Here is a 26,837-nt window from a genome sequence, read left to right on the forward strand (position 1 = left end):
TTCGCCTTATTAAGTATAACATTTCTACTAAGTATTGTACTTGAGTTATTGTGTTCAAAAGAATGTGTCTGCAGTGTCGCAGATGCAAGCATGGCGACATTATTTCACGCATACCATGTATCAAGGTGGTGGAACATAAAAATGAGAAGCTGTTCTTTAAAAGTATTTTCAAAATGTTTCTTGGTAAAGGAAAGAAGTCCATAACTGAAACATTTTATTCGTTAAAGTAAAGATAAAAAACTTGAACTTGAAACTTTTTTTCCTTCCCACATTTTGTTTTGTTTCCTCATACTCATCCACATTGTTGGAAAGAAGGAACAGCATTCCACCGGTACAGTTTTCATTATGGGCGGTGTGTGAGAGCGTGGGGACGTAAATCTGTTTGCACACTCATATTGGGGGCAAAAAGCCAGTCTCTGTAACGTGAATCATTAAATGTTTGGGAGATAACTTTTTAGGTTAGGGGTAAAATTAGGTTTAGGTTAAGGTTCAGCTTAAGGGGTTGGGAGTTAGACAAGTAGATGTTATGGTGAAAGCATCAGGCCTAACATTCATAGGCCCAGGAGCCCAAGGGGTCAGGTGGTGGTGGGGGGTGTTAACATTTCTTGTTGGAAAGTCAATCAAGCAACTACAAAGAGACATAACATGACCACACAGAGAGACAGAACGAGGAGTGACAAAATGACTGCAAAGACAGATGAGACGATTGATGGGATAGGTGTTGATTCAACTGTATGATCTTTTTGGACGCTGCAATTTGTGGTGCTGTTGGACTGCCCTGCCTTAGGTTGACCCGTGCCCCTATTATTTTGTCCACCCCGTTCAAATCAGCGAGGGTACGCTGAATCGCAGATGCACCTCTTTGTACAAGGACACGTAGGTTATCAGCACCTCAAGCAGTAGCCTCCAAAAATGGCCACGCAGTTGCATTAACACCTGTCTAACACGGTTTCGACAGAAACCCAAGACTTTCATGAAGGTAGGATTTATTTCAAGACTGTTGGATTAGACTGCATTAGTTTGAGCTAAGTGTACCTAAGAAACTGACAACTGACTGTAGATGATAATTGTGTGTGCGTGTGTGTGTGTGTGTGTGTGCGTGCGCGCGCGCGTTGTGTCTGTCCGTTTGTACGTCGAGGCCACGCCCACCCGCAGGGTCGGCGACGTCACAGCATTCGACAGTGATGGGAACTCGAGCGAGCGCTGGTGAGTTTCTCCCAAACCAATAAAATCTCGCAATTCTGCTTTGTCACTTTAACAGGGAAGTAGGCAGTTCCCACATACCACCAGGCTCAGCTGCTGACTGTCGCCGTGTGTAAGTGTACTTAAAGTCCCTGTCCTGTCGTCTGGGTTCGGCCCGGGTTTATCTGCCAGGTTATCATCTCATTAGCGGACATGTGAGTAGCAGTAGCAGTAGCAGTATCTGTCGCTTTACCTCTAACTGAACCGTTTTGGGTTTGTTTTTTTTGCACGATGTAGCTTGTTAGTTGTAAGCTAGCAGTTTGCTGCTGGTCAAGTCATGTTGTCATAACAGCGTGTGAAGCCAAGGGCTCATGACAGCGCGGTTTTAGTATTAGCCAAGCATATCTACAGCTAGCGAGAAAAAGGTGCGGGGCTCAGTTAAATAGCTGCATAGTCGGAGCTCTTTCCTCCAGGAAGTTAGTAATTAACTATTCACGAAAGGACAATTCATGAGCAACAAAATGTCAGTCCATGTTATTTTGATACGTTAGCCGAAGGTATCCAGCTTCATTACGGTGTTCTGCAGTTAGGTTTAGCCCTCTAAATACGGGATTTGGTGAAGGATTTGACTAATATCATTATAGTTTGTTGTGTGCGTTTCAGGCTATTTCTGGTAGCTGTAGGGACCATCTGACAGAAATCCACATGCAGCACCTGAGTGTTGTTTCTCATGTGGATGTGATGATATGCATGCAGAGCTGCAACGAGTAGTCGATTAATCAACGGTTGAAAATTAACCAGCAACTTTTCTTATTTCCTAGAACCAATTAATTGATTAAGTCATTTCCAAAAAACAAAATCCCAAACATTTTAGTGTTCCAGGTTCTCAAATGGGAGAATTTTCAGCAGCTCTATTGAAATGACTCAAAAAAAAAAATAAAAAAATCTAAACTTCACCCTTCTCTCATATATGTTCCTCCTTTTCACTGAATGTTGGACATTGAAGGAGGAAGTAAAAAAGGAAGTGGTTTTGGTTTTACCTGTTGTAGCCCATTTACAAATCATATACACTTTACATCACGGCTAACCATTTTTCAAACAATGGCCCTGTATTTGCAAAATATTATCTTTTATTTACTACTCTTTCAGGCATTAATTAAGCTTAAATGATTTTTTTTTTTTATTGATTTAATTTTCTCAATTAGTCAATGAATTGCTTGGTCTATAAAATGTCAGAAAATGGTGAAAAATATCCACCCCAGTTTTCAACAGCCTAATGTTATGTTGTTTTGTCCAAATCTTAAGTGGAAGACTACGGAAACCAGCAAATACTCATGTTTGAGAAGCTGGACCTGGAGAGTTTTGGTGTTTCTCATAGAAAAAATAAATTACTCAAAATGATAAATTGAATGTTGAAATTGTTGCAGATTAATTTTCTGTCAAAGAACTAATCAGTAAATCAACTAATGCCTGCAACGCTATATTAGTCTATCATTTAAAAAAAAAAATAACTTAATAAATGAAGGCATAGTGTTCCCTGACATTTAGTCTTTAAAGTATCACAAAATGGTGAAAAATACCAAACTTCTGGGAAAGTGATGTCGACAAAAGTCTTGTTGTGTCCAACTAGCAGTACAAACCCCAAAGATATTAAATTCGCAATAATGCATGAGGCTTTGCTTGGAAAATGACAGAAACGATGAATCAACAATCGAAACGGCTGAGGATTCTTTTTTTTTTTTTTTTCTGGTCCTCTAAATCCTCTCGTTTCAGCAGTATTCAGTTTATTTTCATACGGTATGAAAATTTTGTTGCAAACACTTCAAACATGCTTGAGTTATTGTAATCTTACTCATTGAACATCAAGTCAACATACATTTTGTCAGTGTCACAGCAGACTTTCCAAATGTGCACTTCATCACCTAGCATGCGACTATAATATTGCAGTGACAAATATGAATGCAAACTTAGATACAAACCAAGCTTAAGTTGGCAGCTTATGCAAAACAAAGGGAAGAATGGGCTTCGCTAGCTGCCCTTATGTTTAGTCAATTTAAATCTGTCTTTAAATTGTTTAGGATCCTACCAGCCCAGGGCAAAAATCTAGGCGAGCACTCACAAATTTTCTTCAATTTTTCTTTTAATTAAAACACTGGCAACAGTCCACTATGGTCTTCAGTAGGCTAAGTGTTTTTTTTTAATACCGTACAGAAATGAATGGAAATCAATGGCTGCCTGACACGGTAGGAAAAATAGATCCAAATCTCTAAAATCGTACAGAATGTTAACAAAAGTTAAACGTGAATTGGAATCAAGAAGCTAAAAAATACCAGCACATTGCTCTTTCCCCCTTTTTTTGGTTTGGTATGCAAGACAGTATCCCACCAGCCTAATGTTTGGTAATATTCTGAACACTGTTGTGTTTTGCATAATTGTCAGAAGTACCCACCAGGTCACCTGACCACACCTCAGGCAGAAGAGGAGCATCACAAGCACTCCTGTCTGGAAAGGAAATACACCCCTCAGGTGTTATCACTTTACATTAACAAGAGGCTATGTATTCCAGTTCCCTCCCTCTGTTCTTTTGTGGACCCTAGACATGTTGTGTGTTACCCTAGCTTAAACCATACACTGATACATAAAGAAATTTACAAAGAAAATAGAGGAAAATAAAACTGCTCTGCAATTTGAGATCCTGCTCCTGCCTTACCTGTGGGCTCAAACACACTTCAGTCTGCCCACTAGCTGTTATGTCTAGAACTTAACAATAATTGGTATGCAGGCTTAGAGGCACTGGAATATTCCTGTTAGGTCAGGTAGCAGTCCGTGTTTGTCTTCTTGAAAGTTGGTTTAGCAAGTAAAAGAACTTTGGGGTTTTTTAAAACTGGATTTTCCGTTTATCTCCTTTTTTAGAGAAAATGAGTAAAATCCCCCTTTCTCGCTCTGAGGTGTTTGGGGAGCTGAGGAAGGAGCTGCATGAAGAATTCCATCAGTCTGACGTTCACATCTTCATCATCATGGGAGCATCGGTGAGAGCAGGGGAGGGCAGTCAATGGGTACTTAGTGATTGTTTAAGTAGAGTGTAAAAATGAGAACTGATAAGGCAAGGCATGGTTGTGAGATTAAATGAAAGGGCTAATTGTCTTGAGCAATCCTGATCAAACAGAAGTTACTGTGTGATTTGAAAAAACATTTTTGCCTTTAGGACAAACCAAGGCCAAGAACCTTTTCTCTTTTTTTCCCTTATTATTTTTAGCACATTTACAGTTTAGCCAATTTAAGCAAGATTTCTGGCCATAATTTCAAAGAGAGTATGTTGAAATCTTTAAAAATAGTGCAATAATTGCAAATGATCTGATTAAGGAAATGTTGAAACTGATTTCACCGAGCTACTGCAAACAAGCAGAACAAGCAATCCAAGCTTTCAAAAGCCTGGAATTGAGACACTGAATACCTCAAGGTTCTTCTTTACCTATCATTTCATTAGTATATGATACATGTGACAGGATTATTACAACAATTTAAAACCAATGCTAATGTGATTTTTTTTTTTTTAAAGATTTTTTTTTTTCAATTCCTTACCTTCTTGACCATAAGCACAGAATTGTTTTTCTGTTTATTTCACAAAAACAAATGCATCAGGATTATTTGCTGCCTGACACAGACAACTGTATGAGAACGTGGCTTGAATAAAACACAAGGTTGTAAACATTTTTAATCAAATTTGCCAGTATCTGATTAAAGAATAAAATAAACCAGACCAAGAAACTGACCATACATAAAATAGTACAGTTCTCAGTAGTTGACAGTTTGTGTATAAACCAGACCAAGAAACTGGCCATACATAAAATAGTACAGTTCTCCGTAGTTGACAGTTTGTGATATTCAGAGTTAAATTATTTTACTGCTAAAATATACAAAATAAATTAATACATCCCAATAATATAATGAATAGGTGTCCCTTTTCATTGCTTACTATTTCCTCTTACTGTTCAGATGTTCATTTCACGAACTAAAACCATTTCAGGCATTCTGACTCTGATTGTTAATGTTTCCATCCACCAGGGCTCCAACCTGTCCTAAAGCTATCCAAATATGTATGCTTCTTGTTAAATTGTTTTCTAGCCAGGCCACAGTAATTTATTTAGTAATTCATTTGCTGTGCACTTCTTTCTCTTGCACTGTGGCGCTGCTGCTGATTTTTTTTTTTTTTTTTTTTTTTTTTTGCAGTGTCATTGTCAGCGTTTTTCTTTCAGTATGATACGCAGGCAGATCAGGGGAAGAGCTGGACTGGGGCTGTGTGCAGTTGTTTGTTTGTGCTTGTGTTATGCTACCGCTGTTAAAATGAGTGTACTGCAAGCTACAAGCTTTTTTTTTTTTTTTTTTTAATTTTAATAGCCCATTCATGTTATTCACACTGCACTTTCAAACATTTACTTAAAACTACTAAATCAATAGTTGTTACTGTTCAGCTTCATGACGATATGAGAAGTGTGACTGAGTGCGGTTAGTCCTTTGCTAATGTTGTAGGATATTGTGCATACAAGATCATTTCCAATGAATGATTAGAGAGACATGTTCAGTTCCTCTCATCTACAGCTATAATTTTAAACACATAATCTTAAACAAAGTAGCAGGGTTACAAGATAAGGAATTCCCATCTGAGGAGTAGTGTTTTAAACAAAGATGATTGAGGCCAACAGTATATTGTTATGGGAATTAATGTTAATTAAATTGACTTCTAATGTCTTGATACTTTTAATGATGTGTACCTCAGGTCATCCCTGATTTCTGAGTGCCTCCTGTCCGTGTCTGGCACTGCTATTCACAGCCTTTATCTAGTATACTGTACAGTAAACGTCTTGCTTTGTCTTGTGAAACTTGTCCAACAGTATTAAAAAATGACTGTGTTCACTGTTATTGTTAAGGCACTAAAGCAACAGGTTCCTCAGCATGATTTCGGTAAGCAGCGGGATATTCTTTTGTCTCCAGACTGTTGGCTGCTGATTGGCACTTGCCTCCAGTGGGATTACTAAGGTTGCGCAATTCTTAAATAAGCCAAAGCAGCCTACTTACCTGTTGCCACACAGTGTTACCTGCAGTAGGGCAACATCTTGAGTCTTTTGTTTTGTGGAAAATAATTACCACTCTGGCATAGTGCTCTGGTTAAATAAGCAGCACAGTAACTCCAAAACACTGCATCATCAGTCACTGATAGTGTACATAACCTATATATTTAATGTGAAATCATAATTCTAATTGTGTGTTTGCACCTGTAGGGGGATCTGGCTAAGAAGAAAATCTACCCAACTCTCTGGTGAGTAAACCTCTGACCCTACTGAAAGGCTTTTACTCGAATAGCACAGCAGAAGCTGATGAAAGATGCTACTCTAATCTGGAGTGGAGCCTCTGAAGTTGGGTGTAATGAACCATTAATTCGTCTTTTCCCTCCCAGGTGGTTGTTCAGAGACGGCCTCCTCCCTGAGCAGACATATTTTGTGGGCTTTGCTCGCTCTGACTTGACAGTAGATGCGATCCGGAGTTCTTGCATGCCCTACCTGAAGGTAAGACTGGACATTTGAGATACATCTTTTTCAAAATCTCTAACAGATTCTTTTTCTAATTAGATTAACAGCAGATTTTAGCAAACATTTTTAAAAGACTACTTAAATTAAAAACCTTTCAAAGCAAGAACATAAATATGGAAATAAATGAGAGAATACAAACCGTACACATGTTCATCTAAACTCATAACATAAAAATGCACAACATAAAAAATGATAATAAATAAACCCTCCTCTAACTTTTCCAATGTAAACCTTTTCTGCTGCAAATTAAAACTAAGTACCAATTTGTCCTCCCCTTATTAATTCTCTAAACATCTGTTCCTTCCTCCCATACTCTTTTTTTTTTTTTTTTTTTTTTTTTCCCTCTTCCTCCCCTATTGCTTAATCCAATATTGTTATGTTAACAATGTTTCATAACTATGTGGGGAAAAAAAGTTACAATTCGAAACTCAGTGAAACTTTCCTTAGCAGTTGCTTGAGACTAAAAATTGAGCTAAAAGAAAAGTGAATATTTTGCTTGCATTCATCAGGTGGCCAGAAACACAACTCCAAAAGAATAATAATGTTGTTCCGTAACTAATGGATGTGTAAATAAGCAACTGTTTGCTAACAAGTTCGCCATATCAATTTATGTCAATATTGTGTTTACATCTTGTTTCTGCTGCCCCCAAGTGGCCATAAAATCTGTTACTGCAGGTTTACACTAAATCATCTAAAATCAGTCTATTTAAACTACAAGTCTATAAATGTATATTTTTTGTCACTTTAGAGACAAAGTAAATCTTTACTCTATATATACATATAACATGACACATGTTAAACTGGTCCTTGATTCCTGGTTCCAGATTTTCACACACAATTTGTTTTATGTCTGCATTTCAAAACACCCCAGTTAAATCTAGGGATGCATAAATGTTCTACCCTATCCCAGGTAACGGATGCAGAAGCAGAGCGGCTGTCGGCCTTCTTCAGCAGGAACACGTATATCAGCGGGAAATATGCTGATGAGGGTTCCTTCTCCAAACTCCACACACACATCCTGTCTCTGCCCGGAGGACCTGAGGCAAACCGTCTCTTCTACCTGGCACTGCCACCCACCGTCTACCACGATGTTACCCAGAACATAAAGTACCACTGCATGAGCACAAAGTCAGTGCACAAACTTCTCTTACTAACTGTTGCTGTAATTCACCTTTTTATGAATTGTTTTGAAAGTTTCAGTTTGTCTGTTGTCCACTGTCCCGCTATGTCTGAATGTCTGTAAACGCATAGAATCTCTAAAGCATCAGTGATGTCCATTGGTGTACAGCAAACGGACATCACTGTGTACAGCCATTTTTTTTGGATGTACAATGTGCAAATACCCCACCTGTATTATGTAAAGCTTTTTTTCCTTATTTATTTTTTCCCCCTTTTTACTGAGGTATCTTGCATTTGAGGACATACAAAAAATCCCTCCAATAAAATGTGATCATAGATTTTACATCATGTAAGACAGGTCTACAGGCACCAGCATTTACCCTAGACTAGACTTGATATGTTCATTTTCTTCTCTTTGTGGTTGTGCATGTATGTTGTGTAGAGGCTGGAACAGGGTGATTGTAGAGAAGCCGTTTGGACATGACCTTCAGAGCTCTGAAGAGCTGTCCACTCACCTCTCCTCACTCTTCACTGAAGAACAGATCTACCGTATAGATCACTATCTGGGCAAAGAAATGGTGCAGAACCTCATGGTGCTCAGGTAAGAAAAGCATTTTCAAATAAAGTTGCTTTTCTTTTTCTTGTCTTGTCTTGTAAAAAATTATGATTGTCAAATAATGTAAACTAGAATAAAATTTGCTGGTGAACATTTATAGAGGAACAAAGTCTCAGAAAGCCTGACTGACCTGAATTTATAACTTATTTTATAATTACTACCAAATAATTATTTAAAAATGGGTCAATAAGACAGTAAATTAAATACACCCACTAATAGCCTATATAGAAAGAACATCGGTTAGAATGAAATACAAAAAAATATACTGTTTCAGATATATTGAATTATGGAAGAGGGATCTACTAGTCAAGTAATCACAGCAATTACCAGATGTGAGCATGAGCTAAATTTAACTAAATCACCAGAATTTCAGAAGAATAAGAGTTGTATTACACAGAAAACAATGAGTTCATTATCTGGAGAGAGTAGTCTCTGAGAATACACTCAATTTTTTTTTTTTTTTAAACAACTGTTATTCAAAGCCTTGTGACTATTATACAAAATAAATAGAAACTGGCCTCTAATGAAGAATTTATCTTGATGACATAGGATAAATGTTTATATATGTTTTCATGAACAGCCGTCCCTTGCACTGTGTGTACTGCTGAGCAGAGAACAATTATGCGATGTCTGTTGCAGGTTTGGGAACCGAATCTTTGGGCCGATCTGGAACAGGGACAGTGTGGCCTGCGTTGTCCTCACCTTTAAAGAACCATTTGGGACTCAGGGACGAGGAGGCTACTTTGATGATTTTGGCATCATCCGGTGAGGGGGGGAAGGAATCCCTAGAGTTTGTCTTTGCAGTATAATAAAGTTTAATGCTTTTGTACCCAGGTTTAAAGTGAAGTTATATAAAAATGAGCAGAGACTAGTAACAGGAGTTTCTGTACTTAAACACTGCACTTTTAGATGTTTTGTATATTGTAATCAGTACTTTTATCAGTAACACTTAAAAAAAATAATTTATAAGCAGTATATAAACATTGAATGGCTTATAACATACTATAATGTGGCTGAAAGCAGATACGTGATACTGTATTTGTCAAACAACTTTTACTCCTGTGGACCTCCATAAGTGGAGGCTGGTGTACAAACACAATGATTGACAATATAGTGAATGAAACACAGTTGTAATAATATAAAATATGTCTTCATAGGAGAAGTTATAATAGTTGAAAAATAAGACTTAAAATATCTTTATATTGACGTACAACAATATAATGGTGGTAGAAACTATTTTTTTTATACACTGTTTATAAATGCTAAATTGGGGGGTTGAAGTATTACATTTGAGAGGTAAATAATCATTAGTGGCTTACTGCAGGGCAAATTACCCTGTTGATGACGCATAGATTTGACAGTGTTGTTTAAACACTACACACAGAAAATCAGTACCAACACATCATAAGTTATAGTTTTAATTAACGGGATCGCGGCCATCCCACATTCTCCTTTCTGTCTTTTGTGTGACCGCCTGTTCCTTTTGCCATAACTAGAGATGTCATGCAGAACCACTTGCTCCAGATGCTCTGCCTGGTTGCCATGGAGAAACCAGCTTCCACCAGCTCTGATGATGTCAGGGATGAAAAGGTACATCATCATCTCCGAGAGACCAAAAACACTCAACACCTCCTCTAACGCGACAGATATGGAGACATACAGTATATTAGTGTTTACTATATATTTCCAAATAGTAGCCCAGGTTTATTTACCTCAGTGTAAGAGAGAATCTGGCCTTTTATTTGTGACAGGACAGGCCTTTATTTTTAATTTCCCGTGTTCCCCAGTTACTGCAAACTCCAAATGTCCTCCATGTTTACCTATTGTCTTGATGATTTCAGTATAATATCCATTTCCACTGCACTAATTCCATTAGTATAGCAATCAGGAGTATGTGTTTTTTTTTTTTCCCCAAGAGAAACTCAGACCAGCAGAGTGTTGAGTATAACATGACTTGGTTGTTGTTGATGGAATTAGTGCTGTGGATGTATTATATTACTAAATACATGTGAGCTATTGTAGTAGACCACAGGTAATCCCACCTCCCTGGACATATTTTTACTTGCCCTTTATTTGTTCATAATCGCCATATTATTTGATTCTGCCATTATTTTAATGCAGACTTTTATATGAGACTTTACGGTATTTGTGAAAAATAGACCGTGTCTGTTCTTATTATATGTTCTCCCTTATAGGTGAAGGTGCTGAAGTGCATCACTCCAGTCTCCATGTCAGAGGTGGTGCTGGGTCAGTATGTCGGGGATCCAGAAGGCGAGGGAGATGCCAAACTGGGTTACCTTGATGATCCCACAGTTCCTAAAGGATCAACCCAGGCCACCTTCGCCACCGCTGTGCTCTATGTGCACAACGAACGCTGGGATGGTAAACATACTTTGCCCTTTACAAAACTTTTCACAAAGCAAATACTATTAATGTCACATTTTCCTGTGTTCTTTGTTAATGCATTGGCATGACATTTCTCCTCCTCAGGTGTTCCTTTCATCCTTCGCTGTGGAAAAGCTCTGAACGAGAGGAAAGCTGAGGTGCGGCTGCAGTTCACAGATGTCCCAGGAGACATTTTTGGAAATCAGTGTCGCAGGAATGAGCTGGTGGTGCGTGTGCAGCCCAACGAGGCTGTCTACGCCAAGATGATGAGCAAGAAACCCGGTGTTTACTTCAGTCCAGAGGAAACCGAGCTGGACCTCACCTACAAGAGTAGATACAAGGCATGTTTATTTATGCATTACATACTTTATGTACATACTTTAAATGAAAAGAAAACTAGGGCTGCCACTAAGAATTATCTTATCAATTAATCTTCCATTTTTCGATTAATCTTTTGACGTATAAAAGGTTAGAAAATAGTGAATAATGCCCACAATCATTTCCCAGAGCCCTGTTTGATGTATTGAAATTGCTGTTTATATCCAACAATCAGTCCAAAACCCAAAGAAAATTCAGTTTACTATCATATAAAGCTGGAGTCAGCAAATAGTTGCCAGTTATGCTGGAAAGAATACTGAAACGATATGATGGATTATCTGTTGAGCGACCAATCGATTAATCAGCTGATAATTTCAGCTCCAAAGAAAACCCTAACTAGAGCTACTGATTTAAAATAACAGGACAAAGAACGCTAAAAAATTTAAAAATTCTAATTTAAAAAGGAATGAATTAAAACTCATGTCTTATTTTCAGGACGTGAAGCTTCCAGACGCTTACGAGCGTCTCATCCTGGATGTCTTCTGTGGGAGTCAAATGCACTTTGTACGCAGGTCTGACTTTGTTTTCCCACTACTATTATCTCAACTTACTACTTAGCTCACGTGACGGCGGTATTTTTCTAACAGTTCTGAACACTAGATGGCACCATAGTGCATCTTTGCTCTGCCATGACATAACAAAAACAGGACTTGTAAATATATTACATAGTTTGTATTTCTGTCACATGACAGCTGTTTTTATGACCTCCCCTAAATGTTGAATTGTTTATCTCTGCAGTGATGAACTACGGGAAGCATGGAGGATCTTCACGCCTATCCTTCATCAGATAGACAAAGAGAAGCCTAAACCTATCTCGTACAAATATGGAAGGTAGGAAATGTTGTTGACTATGCCTTTTAACTGTAAGAGGAATTCAGTACAGCGTGTTGAATGTGATCGTTTCTCTTTTGTTTTAGCCGTGGCCCAACAGAAGCAGACGACCTTTCAAAAAGAGTTGGATTTCGCTATGAAGGCACTTACAAATGGGTCAATCCTCATAGACTGTGAATTGTGATGAGATGAGGGAGGAGTAGAGGCAGGATAGTAGAAGGGGTGCAGCAGGTTAAGTGAGCCGTGTCATGTTCCAATACTGGAGTGTGTTTGAGGAAAGGTGTTTTCCACTGTGTGGAAACATCACAGTAAAGAGAGAGGATATTAAAAAAAAAAGAATTTTTCTCAGGTAAAGCAATTATTCCATGGAGCAAGTTCTTCAGACATTCAAGAGAATTATCAATTTACGCTGTCATCATAGGCTTATACTACAGTTTTGGTGGCAGTTTTTTTTTTTTTTTCCCCCCCATACATTTACAGCAGCTTTCTTTATTTTGATTTAGATGTCAGGCCCAGTCAGATGGAGAGGAAACAAAAACAATTTGAACCGGGATATTTTTGTGAACAAAATAACTGGCTGATGAACTGGCTCCATGTCCCCGTCTCCATTAATTAGGTCTTAATTTGTTAGGATGGTAAATGGAATAACTTTGTAATGAGAACAGAGCAGAGCAACAACAAAACACTCAGTCGAGTCGTGCTCCCCCAGTGTAAGTACTTAACTGTACCAAAAATGGTAACTGCACACAGCAGAGAAGAGAAACAACAGGAATGATTGTCCACCAGCTCTCACTCTTATAACTATTGTAATACTTTTATGCTTTGACTGCAATTATTAATCAAGCTTATTAGAATTTATATCTGTTTTAACTTTTTGCCTCTTCTGCTTGGGACCAAGGACATCACAGCTGTTTAAGATAAATAGATTCTCTTCTCGCATTCATACTGGAATAGTCTTAAGTGTCCTTCTGGACCAGCAAAGTGAGCTCTCTTGTATAGTAGCTTCCCTCTGAGCTTCATTCCCTTATTGTTTACATTTTTTCAGGTTTATTTAAGTGACTGATTTTCATTCCATATTTCAAAATAGAGACAGCAGCAGTGTCTGCCACAGGTCAATGGTGAATATCTTTATAATGAGGTACTGTATACTGTTGTTAGCCGCACATTCATGTAAAGCTAGTTACATTTCCACAACTTGTAATAAACTAGTAATGCTTCTGTTAATGTGTTTCATGTTTTGTAGTACTGCTGGGCTCTTACCAATTCTTTTACACTGAAATGTAAAAGATATTTAGAGCTGCAGGCAGATGGATGTCTTTCAACACTGGACAGACCTAGGCTAGCTGCCCCGCGCCCCAACTTCAGATCTTAGGGCTAATCTGAACTAATAGCCCGTTGGCTATAGCTTCATATTAAGCATATAGACAAGAGTGGTTACGATCTTCTCATCTAACTCTCGGCGAGAAAGCAAATAAGTTTATTTCCCAAAATGTCTAACTATTCCTTTTTAAATTGAATGTTTGGGGCGCTGGTTGAGTCTTGAACAATCCAAATTTAGAGAAACTTATTCACTAGTTAGTTACACATCTCCAAAGGTGTCCGTTATGTACAGCATGTACTCCCATAGATGGAGAAGAGGAGTATAGCTGATTTAAAGATCATTTATCAGCCAGCTAACTCTCAGTTAACTGCAGCCTGTGTAACATTCTCCAGCAATTGTTCTGTGCCAAAAGGTCTTACACACACTGAATCACGTAACATCTACAATGCTGCTGTTTAAACAGTCAAGCATGTTGCACTTCTGGGCACAAAACAAACAGTGATGTTTACCAAGTGTTTTGACTTTAACAGCTGATGGAAAAGTCCCATCATATACTAGGCAACTAGTATATGATGGGACTAGGCAAGAAACCGAATTACCCAGAAATAATTTTTAAAGCAATAATTGTCATCCATTTATTTAAACTTTTCTGAATAAGGGAAAAGAAAATTTGTTTATTGGATCAAATTTTTTTTTTTTCAAGTGAACCATTTTAAATGTGATAGCTATTGTCATATTTCATCTTTTCTTTCATCCTCCTCCTACTGCAGTACTTTGTCTTTATAGCAGTGCAGCATCAGTTTTCTGTCCTTTGTTATTCAGTGTTTTCATTCAAGGTTTTATCCATCTCAACTACAAACGAGTGGGGAAATGCAGTGTGGCATACTCCGTTAAAAAGATGCGTTGTGGAGTTTAGTCATTGTTACTTGTCAGAATGCACTGTGTGTAATTGAGGTCTTAAAAAAAAAAAAGTTAAACATTTTCTCCCTCAAAAATTTGCAAAGCAGATTTTTTTTTAAATTAATTTAAATCCAGCATTGTTTACATCCATGTTTACTAGCTTGCAGTCTTCACTGCTTTGCTGTCACAGTACAGCGTACCTTGGCCAGTTACCGCCGCCTGTCGATCAGCAAAAATAGTCTGAACCAATTGGCAGCACAAAGACGAGGAGCCACGTGTAGAAAAACAGCTCCATAGTGCCACTAGGTCAAAAACTCCAGAGGGAACGTTTAAGGCTGTACTGAGTGGAATGGGGGAAAAAAAAGAACAAAAAAAACAAAAACTTAATTGTAGGCACACTAGACAATAAAATGATCGATTTACTCAAAAAAAAAAAAATTTCTTCCTAGATTCCCACTGTGGTGCTGTGTAGTTGAAATGGAGATAGTCGCCTTTCTATTGCGACCGAGTGAAATAATTCCAGCAATGATGTGATGAGAGAATTAATTTATTTCACAGACAAGTGTTGACATAATTTCCAACAAGCATTAGCCTTTACTGAGTGAAAACGTGGTCAGGCAGGATCACGGTAACAAATGGTGTAGTGGACGGGCGTTTAGTACTAAAGTCTTTGGTTTGACCCCAAAAAAAAAAAAAAAAAAAAATGGCCAAGACTTAGCAACCATGCATTCTAAGGCACTTGCATTATTATGTTAAAAACAGTTTCCGTGCAGTCGACGGTATGTTGATTATACAGTACAAGACAGGAAATGGTGAATTACGTAAGACACATAGCGATACAAAGACATAACGAAGTAAGGTATTACATCTGTAATTAAATAACTTGTGATGGACATGACATTCACTGGACGGCAACATAAGTGTTAGATATGGATAAGTCCCTCTACAGAAGGCTGTCAGTAGGTCTTTGCCCTGAGTGGTTGGCCCTGTGAAAATCTGAATGCATGATGTAGTGCCATATAAACATTGTTCAAATGTGTTAGTAACTGAATGGCATTGAAGGGTCGGCAAAGACAAGAGTTAACAGTCAGACGTGTAACAGTTAACAGAATTCTTATATCCGAGAGTTTTGGATTTCTATATTAGTGTTGCGGTTTATCTAAAAACTGACCATGTATTCTGATTTCATCTGGCTCTAAAAAAGAAATTACCTCAGGCAAAAAAAAAAAAAAAAAAAAAAGCTATTGGACCAAACTGAATGTTATAAAGACAAAGTGGTTGAAGCTGCACACACAAATGTTATGCAACCTCTCCGAGGAGTGGACATGGATTCCACTCGCTAGCCGGAGACGTTAGTGGCATGACAGCTGTGGAGTGACGGGTCATCCCCCATCCACCTCTGACCGGTAACAGATGAAAAGTGGTTCTCCATTTAGAAGGCACTTGGTCAGTTAGGTTGTTTTTTTTTCCTTTTTACATATGCTCTGGGTGGTTCTGCAAACAGGCTATGAACTCTGTGACTGGATGGCCCTGGTAGCAGATCTGATACACTGCATTGAACAGTGGGAACCTGGAGGAAGAGGAGGTATTGTTGAGTGCATAAAAATAAAATACTGGATTGACATCTTTTCTATCCAGTGCTATGATTGTATGTGCTGTGTTGCTGCTCAACTTACTTGTCAATTAGGTTTTTGTGCTCGAGGATGAAATAGACCTCAGCTGCCGTCGCTGGCCCCTGCAGCTTCTGGCCATTCAGCATCTCTTTTTCCAGCTCCTCAATGGACTGAGCAGAAGACAAAACCAGAGAAGAAACATGACATGCAAAGTGTGTGCTTGTGTGTATGTGTCCGTCTGTCTCTCTCTATATTTAATTAATTCACAAGTAAGTTGTGTGTCTGTCTCTATATAGAGACAGACAGACACACAGAGTATACACCTTTTCTCCTTGTCAACAAACTGACCAATCATCAACTTTAGCTGCTGAATGTTACTGATCATTAAAATCAAAATACATTATACATTCATTTACTCAAAAAGGGTAAAAGTATTTGTTTCATGAAATTTTTTTTTACAAAAAATAAATCAATCGTTTAAAAATAAATAAATAAATAAAAATTAATTCTCACCTTCCCCGTCTTCACGAAAGCCTCAGCTACTTTGCGGTTGCGGCCGCCGTAGCAAGTAGTGATGAGGTCGGCCACACCGCAGCTCTCCAGGAAGGTTGCAGAAGACACGGGACCGGCGGTGCAGAAAATGCGGGCAAAGGCAATCATCTCCATGAGGCCCAGTCTGATCACCGCTGCCTTCGTGTTGTCCCCGAAGCCCAGGCCGTCACAGAAACCTGCCCCGACCGCAACAATGTTCTGAAGGACGGACGAGGAGGAAAAACATGAGCAAAGACTGCAGATACACCTGGATACTTAAAAGATGTAGACTGCCTGGAGGATAGAAAATTAATTGGCAACCATTTTTTAATAACCGATTAATCCAAAACTCCCAAACACTGATTGAGAACATGATTTGCTGATTAATCAATAATGTCTGGTTGCAGCCCTATATAGAAGCTGGAATCAGAATGTTTGGGCATTTTTGCTTAAAAAAAAAAAAAAAAAAAGACCATGAATCAATTATCGAAACAATTTCTGATTATTTTTCTGTCAATCAGCTAATTGATTAATCAACTTAGTTTTTCAGCTCTAAATTTGGTACACAGACATTAGGGATAAATTACATCTGTAATGTTAATGTTAATTAAAGTGTGTAAAGTCTACGCGATGATAAAGGTCTAGTGGTTTTTTGCTCAGTACGCTGCTCAACACGCATGTCAACTCAAATGTCAATCTGTAAATACCTGGCTGGCTAAATGGCAGCACTGTGACTGTTGAGGCAAATGCAAACGCGACACCTTTCACAGCAGTATAAGACAAAAAATAAATAGTGCGCCTTTAAAATAATGTGAGTACGCTGCTTTACGTTTTATTAAACATTTGGCGCTGGGCATGTATCCTTGGGGCAGATTTAGTCCATCAGTGTTGCTGCTTAGAAGCTAAAACTACATGTCACTTTCCGGAGATTTGTTAACATCCTTCAAAAGGCAGCATAATCTTTACAAAAATCAAGTAATTTTGCCTTCACAAGGATACATTACACTTGACTACAGTGGTGGTTAAGCACATTCATTTTTTGTCTTGACTTTGCTTCATGTATAAAGACAGAGCTGCAGATAGCTTTTCAGCTGGACACTCGTTGAACTTGCATAAACTATTTTCTATGTTGTATAATGGGAATGTTAGCAAACTGCTATTTTTTTGGTATTTCGAAACAAACTTGACAGAAACGTGGCTTGTATAGTTTAGACATTACAGACTGGGTCCCCTCTTTTTCTGCATGCAGCTGCGTTTCGTAACGAAAACTCACCTTCAGTGCTCCACAGATTTCCACCACATCGTACTCCTCAACTACAGTGACTCGGAAGTTGTTGGTCTGCATGAGTTCCTTTAGAAGAGCACCGTGGTTTTTATTCTTACATCCTGGAAGCAGAACAAAGACCCTGATTATCTTTCAGCCTCTTTACAAGGTGACCTGTTTTGCCAGTAACCTTCATTCAAATAGGAGTAGATTTTTATCCTGGGACATGGTTAAAAAACACTGACTTTGCATCTTCAGGGCGCGGCTGGAAAACGGCAAAGCCTCTAACAAGTTACATTTGTCAGCTGTGATCCAACAAATATTAATCCTGTCAAGACAGGTTCTCGCTCTCGCGTTTTATACACCGATAGCAAATCCCATGACGCATGCTGTTATGTGGTGCGTGAAAAGATGTGAAGGCAGAAAGTGTCAAATGAACCAGCCCGCTGTCATTTACACAGCAGCTACGAAGTGGATTAAACCTTCGCCCCCATGCTGATGATGCAGAAAGCTTGGGGGAAAAAAAAGCTTCCCGTTTCAAGGCTAAAACCTTCATATTGTAACTCTGAATCCTGATCCAAGTTCAGCTTTGTCCTGATTAAACAACAATCCTATGATAAAGCTATCAAAAATATGTCAAGACAAGAAATAAAATAAAAATAAATAATAATAAAATAGAACCATGCAACACAGTAATTAGACTAACCAATGGTGGTCTCACAAAACTTCTCATCAGCAACCTCATTGGCAATGTTGGCCCCCATCAGCACACTCATGTTGATACCCAGCTTCTCCTGGATCACATCAGATATGAGTTTAAGTCCATCAGGCCCCTCGTCTACACCCTGGTGGAACAAAAGCAAACACAAGCGGCGTATTTACATTTTGGGTCAAGGACCGGACCGCACGGCTGGTTTACAGCTCTTTTAACCTCACACCAAAATTCAGAGACAAACGGTGAGGGGGAAAAAATCATAGCATAGTCAAACCTTGATGAGCGATATCCCCAGTGCGTCACTCTTAATCTTGCCCTTCATGATGTCACACACTTTCCCAACAAACTGGTGTGGGATCACAAACACCAAGATGTCTGCATCACTGGATGCCTCCTCCAGGTCTGGGACAGCCAGCTTTTTTTTGGGGGGGGGGGGGTTGATGTTGTAAGAGATATGACATACATTAAAGTCTGATGCAACTCACCTAAGAGCTGGTGTAACAACCTGCTGCGAGAACACGTGCAGAAAACTGATATTACAGTGGTTAAATTCACTATTAAAAAAAGACTAGCAATTTATTCTGGAGGCTGTGATGGAAGAAGCTATTTAAAAAGGTGACAAGTACACATGCAGGTACAAAGCATAATGGGTAAATGCAGCAGAAAATGCCTCCAGGACCCAGAATAACAAACATTTTGGGAGTACAGTACGTTCATGCACCATACAGAAAAAAGCAACAGGCAGAACCCTGACTCGATGTTAAATGGCGAGAAACCAACAGTTTCTTACCACATTTGCTGGTAGCTTGTGGCCAGGAAGGTACTTCACATTTTCATGGTCAGTGTTGATTATTTCCGTCAGTTTGCGTCCATTCACCGTCTCCTCAAACACCCACATTTTGACGGTGTTGTCAAATTTTGAATTCTGAGCAGCATTGGCACCCACTATCTTGGCAATGGCGGAACCCCTGTGTTGTTGATAGTTAAAAAGGTTAGTATTTAGTTTATATTTTTACATTGTTTTGCCTTCTAAGTCTTGATGTTACTGAACACTACTGAATTACTACTGTCCCGTGACTGCTGGTGTGGTCACCAGTTCATTACTATTCATGGCTCCTCATGTGTTTTCTACTGCTCCTCGATCATCAACGGCTGCTTTCGGAGCAGGATGACCCTAGAGGCCGCATACAGTTAGATACCGGTGAGTTGACGTGTAAATATTCTCTCTCTTATCTTATTTAAACGGTACCTGTTTATTCTTGTACACAGGCCTCACCTGAAAGAGAGATGGTGATCTCAGGGAGACTACCTGTTTAGATAAAAAAGGATTAAATATATCTGCCCTCTATACTCTGCGTGGATTCAGTGTGTAGACTGCGCCAAACTCAATTAAGAACTCTGGTTATTTTTGGGTTCGTTTGCCCAACACCAGTATCACACAGTGTAAACATAATCTTGAGGCATTTTCCTAGTGATTCGGGCCAAGACATCAATTCGGTATGAAAACAATTCACTTTAAATTTGATTTCTTTCCAACAATTGATAATCCCAAATATAAAACTGCATGTATAAAACAGACGTTTTAACGAGAAATGAATAAATTATCTTTTGGTTGATGAACCAAAGCTTAATGCCGACTTTACTCGAGGACTTTAAAGGATTTATTCATGACCCCAAATTATGTTTTTCCACCGAGGGGTTTTGAAGTCGACCATTTAACTTCAATCTGTCCGACTGTTGAATGGAGTTTGGAATTTGGTTTCATCCAAAGAAAAAAAGCACCCACAACGAGAACCTTAGCCAACAGCATGGAGGGTCTGCTGTTGGCCAGAAATGTAAAGCTATGCCCACTGTAGATGGTCGACAGGTTGACGGCTGTACATTATGATATCACAGATTCCTAGCGTAGAGTCGTTACTGGGAGTAAGCTAACATGCCGCATTTCTGTTGCCGACACATTCAGGCTACACGACCGGACAATCCCCGAAATCGTGACTGACGTGTGGCCAGTTTTCTGCACGCTCAGCCGGTTTCTAAGCACGTGACTCTAACCCGAGGCTAAACCCGGCTCGTGTTTTGTCCACGCAACGGCGAATCAAACTCCTCTGCGGCCAGCGTGTGGAAAATGTGGCTGGTTAACGTTAGCTGGCCGCCTGCCCACTGATGCTAAATTGGCTAGCAACCGTTCACCCCGGCTGACAGAGGCGCAGCAACATAACACAGATGGAGACCTACCCCGACGTTAGCCATGTTTAAACACCCCGTAGGTTTCACAAGTTTGATACACTAGCGCATCAGCTTTACCAATTTCCAGAGCCAACGATGCAGACTTTCTTCGGAGCTGCCATTGTGAAAGAGGTAAACCGATGAGCGGAGGTGAACCTGCACTGGTTGCCGCCGTGGACCCGCAGTGTAGTTATGAAACGCGCAGACCGAGCCGCGAGCCGATTTTATTGGCCTCTCCGAGGGGGAGACGCTGGCCCGCCCACTGGAGAGAGGGCCAAGTGTGGTCATTTATTCATGGGGCTGGCCCGAGGTGAGTAGGCTCAAAGTAAATGGGACAAAAGTCTGCGTGTGAACCCGAGGGACGTCTGTGGTGTAGACGCCTCTGGTTCATGCTGTGAAAGCGACACGGGCGGACGCGGAGACGGCGGGCCTCCGGGCGCACACATGTGAAGGGCCACCCGCCCCTCTTACATAGGAGCAAGACACCCAAAAACCACTATAAAGGAGTAGTCGTTTTGTGTCTCTCTGTGATCTGGGTGATTTCTGTGTACCTAGGGAAATAATAAAACTTCCACGTAAGATCGAGTTTAAGGGACCCAGCAACAAATTTTTGCACCAGGGTCGCATAGGGTGTATTCTGGCAACTGTTAAGAGGAAATCTTTTTACTCCACTACACTTATTTGATCTATAGTTACTTCGCAGATTAAGAAATGTCATGCAAAACATATCGTCTTGTTTTCTGAACATTTTTTTAATTTATGAAATATCTACATGAATAGAGACAAAAATGTCCAACACTATATGAAGTTAAAATCAGCTGCTACTTCAACATCCTACTTTCAAGTTAGTACATCAGTGATAATAATCAAATAATCAAATACATTATGTACAATAATATTAGCATATGAAAGTGACCGTTGTGCATTCTCAATACTTTTACTTTTGATAATTTAAGTACATTTTTCTGATAATAGCACAATGCAGGACTGTTACTTATATCTGAGTATTTTTTTTAATCTCTTTATTGGTACTTTTACTTCAATAAATGATCCTTGTACTTCTTCCACCCGTGGTTACACCACACAGTCACCCTTCATTCCTTTACCTTTATCTAACTTGTATATATGATTTTTTTTTGGGGGGGGGGGGTGGAGCTTCTGAAGGATCACTGAAGGGAGGGGTGTATTTGTCTCTATCCAGATATGCTCACTCCGCCTTTAAGTGTCTTAAACGCTCCGCTTCCTCCACAGTAGACTCAAAGGATGCATGTTGTGTTGAATTTTCACGGCGCAAAATATAGCCAGCATGGTAAAAGTCACGAGAGCAGCCAAAGAAAGATAATTGTGGGAGAAATGATTTGGTTTGAAGAGCTCAAACAAAAAGGGACCTTGTTACGCAAGAGTTAGACAGTAAAAAAAGGAGGGATCGTAGGGAGGAACTAAACTTCAGATTCAGCAGTCTTTTTTCTATGAGCAGGCAAAAACTGAGAATATTCAGCTGATTTTGCGAAAAGTGTTCATGATTATATCTCCACCACCTGCCATGATGAAGATTACATTAGGGATGTCAAACACACTCTAATTAGCATACAATTACCGTGTCATCTTTCTGCGCTGTTTTTGAAATAGACAGAAACAAGATCATCAGTGCACTTATGGATAAACGCAAATGTTTTTCACAGGGTTTCTGCATAGTTGTTGAGTTTAATGATCATCAAGACTTCTTGATACCACTAAAAGAAAAAAAAGTCTTCAGCCATGCTTTTTATTGATGTATCTTTATTTTGAATCAAACAAAAGCAACATATTATTATTATGTGGGAATGACGATAGTTTTGCAGGTATTTGGTCATAAACCAAAGTGTTGGAAAAATTGAAATTTTGACCAAATAATGGCGCTAAATGAAAAGTTAAGGGATCATTAAAATGATTACAATTCACCCTGAGGGGAACATGAACATCTACGCTAAATCTCATGGCAATCACTCCAATACTTGTTAAGATTCTTCACTTAAAACCACATATCTCAACCTCATGGTGGCGCAAGAGGAAAATTCAGGTGGCTCACCGAAGAAAGTAGGATTTGTCCTTGGGGGATTATCAATGTCTGTATGAAATGTAATGACAATTGATTTAAACATTGTTGAGATATTTTCTTCTGGACCAAAGATGTGGACCGACTGACAGTGCCATCCCTAGAGCCATGCTGCCAGCACAGCTAAACGATAATGGTAAACAAGCGGAAATGTATGATAATTATATTCAGTGGAAGCTATTTCTGCTTTGGATTCATCTAATTTGTATTTCACATCAAAAGATGGCTCAGAGTGGAAACTCTCCTGCAAAAGTGCGGCTTTTGATTAAAAGTTACCCCTCTATTCCACAACATAAGTTTAAATGATGACACAGAACACCTTCAAGTGAATAAAAGTTGCGTAAAGTTAGCATTTAATCTTTCATATTACAACGGCTTCAATTTCATTATTCATCTATACATCACCAGTCTAAAATAATCATCCTTTCGTATCTCAAATAAAAATGGAAAATTGAAAAAGGCATAAATACAACAAAACTGGAAGCACGGCGGCAAGACGACTTGTTTTGGGATGCGTGACCTCATGCAGTGGATGCTGGAAAACAACAATCCTGCTGTTTTTCATTTACTGATGAATACAGTATAATTACCTGTGATTGTAGCAATACCAACAAAAATGAAATAGTCTATTACTTGAATATTGTCTTTGATAGATATTATTTTGAGGAATAAACCATCTACAATCGTATGTATACAAAAACTGAATTGAGACACACAGTCTATATTAAATAAATATAACAAGTACAACATTGGACAAATAAGACTATGCTAATACGCTAAGATTATTATCCATATACATTGCGATATATACATTAAATTACAGCTGATGGTATGATTGTGCTTGAGTCCCGATTCCTGCTGAGAATAACGTAGAGCTCAAAGGGAATGAGAGCAAGTAGATTAACTCCTAAAGAATATTTTTAGATGGTTTGTTGGCCTAACTGATAACAGAAACTGTGATTTTGTATATGAGGGCAAGATTTCAAATTTTCCTTTATCAGCCTCTGAAATTGGTACAGATGTCGGTTAACATTTAAAACACACACACACACAGATAAACACATGCTCCACAATATACAATGTACACACGCACGCACACACACAGATGATGGCACAAGCTGCAGTCAGACGTGCGGATTATCTGTTCGTTGATGGACCACATTTAAGACGCCCACTGTACAGTGCTACATGCAAGTTACAGCCCTAGAAGATGGAAAAGCACATTCAACATATTTATTCTCATTACTTTATCTTACCATGTTAACACACCCGAACGTAAAGTCCCTCAAACGTGATGAACAGCATCTACGTACATGTAAAGATGTATGACATTCGCTTAAATTGATCTACTGAAGTCTGTTTTGTATTTTTGCCAGGGAATATTTCTTTATATTTTGTCATATCTTCTGAGATGTACAGTATACAGTGATTGTCATTGACAGGGAATTTGAAGGCAAATACAGTAGGTAGCAACCTGTTGACACGGAGGAGAGCTTTTTAAATATTTGTTCATAGCCTGGTTTGTATACATTCAATTTTTTTGCTGTGGATCCATCTCTCTGTCATGGTAAAATTGCTGTTTTAGCTGATTTACTGTGTGTTCCTCAAAATACTGTTTGTGTTTTATACAGTTAGGCATTTTGGGAAATAGGTTTATTTGCTTACTGGTGGAGAATGAAATTGCACTCTCATACACATTTCACATTTCACTCTCGTATCTGTACAGTCAATATAAGGCTACACCTAGCAGCAGGTTAGCTTAGCACAAAGACTGGAAAAATTTGGGGAAGCAAGCCTGGCTAGCCTGGCACAAATTTACATGCTATGTCCCATTTGTTTGACCTCTGTAGGACTAAAGTGTAAAAAAAAAACCAGACAGAAATCATCCGTACAACAGCAAATTGTTGTTCGCACTCTTTGGTTTTAGGACAAATTAAACAAATGAGATATAATTAGAGCTTGGGGTTTTGTAAACATTTGACACGGACTAGCTGCCCCCCCCTCCAGTCTTTACGCTAAGCTGAGCTAGCTACTGCTAGCTGTAGCCTTATATTTAATGGACAGAAAGAAGAGTGGTATTGATCTCTCTGAAGTGTATTTTCCAAAATGTCAGACCATTCTCAGTTCAGTTTTAATACATTCAGGGATCCTGGTGCTACATCCCTACTTTGCCTGGTGTGACCAGTAGCTTATAAAGGGTAATGTTAGCAGAGTCTGAGTCAGTTTTCTGACTTAATGACTGTACTACTTGTGGTTCTGTTACACTAAATATTAGCATTTACCATTATCCTGTAATTGTCTCATAATTGTGGCATTTTTCACGGCAGACATTTGGACTTATCACAGTAGGAAAAGCACAGGTTTAACTAATAACATTAACTATGGCTCTGTTCTATTAAAGTAAGCCATGGCAGGGTGGCAGTGAGCCAGCATGAACAACACCAGGACCTGAAGATGAAGCAGCTAAAAGGAATCAAGCAAAAATTAATTTTATTATTTACACCTGAGCTTTTTCAACTCTGACATGACTATGACTGCTGCTCAGCAAATGTTGCGTAGGCATGCTCTAATGACACGTTTTTCCCCCCAACCTGTTCTACTTATATATATTTCTTTACACGCCTCACAAAATCTTCACGGCGCTATCAACCTGCAAGATGAGGTAGTACAGTTTAATAGCAAAATGCACAGGGTTTAACAAGGGAAGACTGTTTTAAGAAGAGGCTGAATGACATGAATATAAAAATGGAAGTTTGGTGAAAAAGGAAAAGTCTTGTAAGAAATATAGAGAAATGAAAACAAACCGGTAACACTTTGTTTTACAGGTCCGCTATTTTCTAGTAATTTCTTGAGAGCTAGCTGTAAAGAACCATGGATATTGGTACTAATTACAGGAAAAATATGGACAATGTATTTATATCGATATTTTAGTTAGTTGTGTTGAGTTCATTATTTGACTTCCAGATGAATTTCCTTGAGAGAAATTGCTCCATTTTTAACCCCAGCGAATATCAATTACTCATTTATTTAAAAAACTTATTATAATACTTATTACAAGTATTATATACTTATTACAAACTTTATAAACTTTATTCTTCATTGATGCTGAATTGCATGTTTGTTTTTAGACACATATCACATTTTGCATGTTCAGCTCACATGCCATCTTCTGAATAAAAATGCAAAGGTTGTGCTAGCTCAGCATTTAGAAATAACTGAGAGTAAACCGTCTGCTCACTCTCTATTTGACCTCTCCTTAGCACCACATTATTTGATCATTTCCAGGAAACTCCTTAGGAGATTATTTGGAAATGAATTGGAATTTACGGACCTTTAAAATAAAGCGTTATGTTGAAAGATAGAAGTGAAAAAATATACAGTGCTGACATGCGCATTGCTAAACACACCAAATGACATTTTGTAAGTGAAAACAAATCCGTCCCATCAGTTATTTTACAAAAAGCTCCTTCAAATTGACAGATGACAAAACACAGCTGGTATTTCTAATGCTCTTTAAATGAACACATACATATGAACCTTTTTTTTAGTTCATGCCCCCATTTACTGTGTCTCTAAAAGCTGTTTACACATGACCATGCAGTTACTCTAACGTTTTTGAATTCATCACAACATGTTGATCACTGGTGTCCTGCTGTCTGTGTGGCCGTCTCCTTACTTTAGCCACATAACTGTATTCACCTCGTTCCTCATGAACTTTCACCAGGCACGGTACAGACACTTTCTCTGTCGCTCCAGAAGTCTGCCCCAGCAAACTGCAATGAACAAAGTTCATGAAGCCGCTCAGAGACAAGAGAGTGCCTCCTCCTCACGGCTGCAGAGGCCTAGTGAAAGTTACTGACGTGACACTTGACATCATCCAAGCTCAGGACTGTCCCCTGATCGCTGCTGTTGTTGTGCTTGTGCTTCTTATCGGAGCAGCGACACAGCTTGTACTTTATCACCTGAGAGGATAACAGAGCAGGTCACCGATTAATAACCCGCCTTGTTGGCTCAACAACCATCAAAGGGAAAGAAAAACCAACATGCGTGAGTTTGTATCAAGAATTTTAGGA

At 38.9% G+C, this 26,837-nt stretch overlaps 3 protein-coding genes across 9 annotated transcripts in view; 1 reads left to right on the forward strand and 2 right to left on the reverse strand.

Moving 5' to 3' along the window:
* Positions 1-1,128: 1,128 nt before the first annotated feature.
* g6pd (glucose-6-phosphate dehydrogenase) lies at positions 1,129-12,438 on the forward strand. Of its 7 annotated transcripts, none has more exons than XR_005709423.1 (13): positions 1,129-1,206; positions 4,096-4,211; positions 6,462-6,499; positions 6,638-6,746; positions 7,681-7,898; positions 8,332-8,490; positions 9,145-9,270; positions 10,002-10,095; positions 10,701-10,887; positions 10,996-11,231; positions 11,704-11,772; positions 12,007-12,099; positions 12,186-12,200. XR_005709423.1 is itself a non-coding variant. In XM_040153506.1 (13 exons), exons 1-13 carry the CDS (start codon positions 1,185-1,187, stop codon positions 12,274-12,276), a joined length of 1,566 nt encoding a protein of 521 aa, XP_040009440.1. In that variant the 5' UTR covers positions 1,133-1,184; the 3' UTR covers positions 12,277-12,438. The 7 variants fall into 7 exon arrangements, 6 of the variants coding, with proteins under 6 accessions (XP_040009440.1, XP_040009442.1, XP_040009441.1 ...); XM_040153506.1 differs by having other exon boundaries at positions 1,133-1,206; positions 11,704-11,780; positions 12,186-12,438; XM_040153508.1 differs by having other exon boundaries at positions 1,205-1,315; positions 11,704-11,780; positions 12,186-12,438.
* Positions 12,439-15,779: 3,341 nt separating this feature from the next.
* Positions 15,780-20,909, reverse strand: LOC120804382 (glycerol-3-phosphate dehydrogenase [NAD(+)], cytoplasmic). Its single transcript, XM_040153820.1, has 8 exons — positions 20,748-20,909; positions 19,234-19,411; positions 18,718-18,858; positions 18,435-18,573; positions 17,738-17,850; positions 16,447-16,683; positions 15,997-16,103; positions 15,780-15,890 (listed from the first exon to the last, which is right to left on the reverse strand). The coding sequence occupies exons 1-8, from the start codon at positions 20,789-20,791 to the stop codon at positions 15,794-15,796; spliced, it is 1,056 nt and encodes a 351-aa protein (XP_040009754.1). The 5' UTR covers positions 20,792-20,909; the 3' UTR covers positions 15,780-15,793.
* A 5,601-nt stretch (positions 20,910-26,510) lies between these two features.
* LOC120803586 (acid-sensing ion channel 1-like) overlaps positions 26,511-26,837 on the reverse strand; it is a 46,203-nt gene continuing 45,876 nt past the window's right edge. Inside the window, exon 10 of the mRNA XM_040152183.1 lies at positions 26,511-26,726. Within this exon, the coding sequence (XP_040008117.1) occupies positions 26,607-26,726 (120 nt within the window). The 3' untranslated portion in view covers positions 26,511-26,606. The remainder of the gene's footprint in view (positions 26,727-26,837) is intronic.

Source organism: Xiphias gladius, chromosome 18, assembly GCF_016859285.1.
Source record: "Xiphias gladius isolate SHS-SW01 ecotype Sanya breed wild chromosome 18, ASM1685928v1, whole genome shotgun sequence".
Taxonomy (NCBI): Eukaryota; Metazoa; Chordata; class Actinopteri; order Istiophoriformes; family Xiphiidae; genus Xiphias; species Xiphias gladius.

Excerpts from the sequence above, each read along its gene's own strand:
- g6pd (XM_040153506.1), top strand. The coding sequence starts at position 1,185 with ATGGGAACTCGAGCGAGCGCTG. Across the intron at positions 4,212-6,461 it reads TCATCATCATGGGAGCATCG|GGGGATCTGGCTAAGAAGAA; the intron begins GTGAGAGCAGGG and ends TTGCACCTGTAG. Across the intron at positions 11,232-11,703 it reads CCTACAAGAGTAGATACAAG|GACGTGAAGCTTCCAGACGC; the intron begins GCATGTTTATTT and ends TCTTATTTTCAG.
- LOC120804382 (XM_040153820.1), bottom strand. The coding sequence starts at position 20,791 with ATGGCAGCTCCGAAGAAAGTCTGCATCGTTGGCTCTGGAAATTG. Across the intron at positions 18,574-18,717 it reads TGGGGATATCGCTCATCAAG|GGTGTAGACGAGGGGCCTGA; the intron begins GTTTGACTATGC and ends TTGTTCCACCAG. Across the intron at positions 15,891-15,996 it reads CACAAAAACCTAATTGACAA|GTTCCCACTGTTCAATGCAG; the intron begins GTAAGTTGAGCA and ends CTCTTCCTCCAG.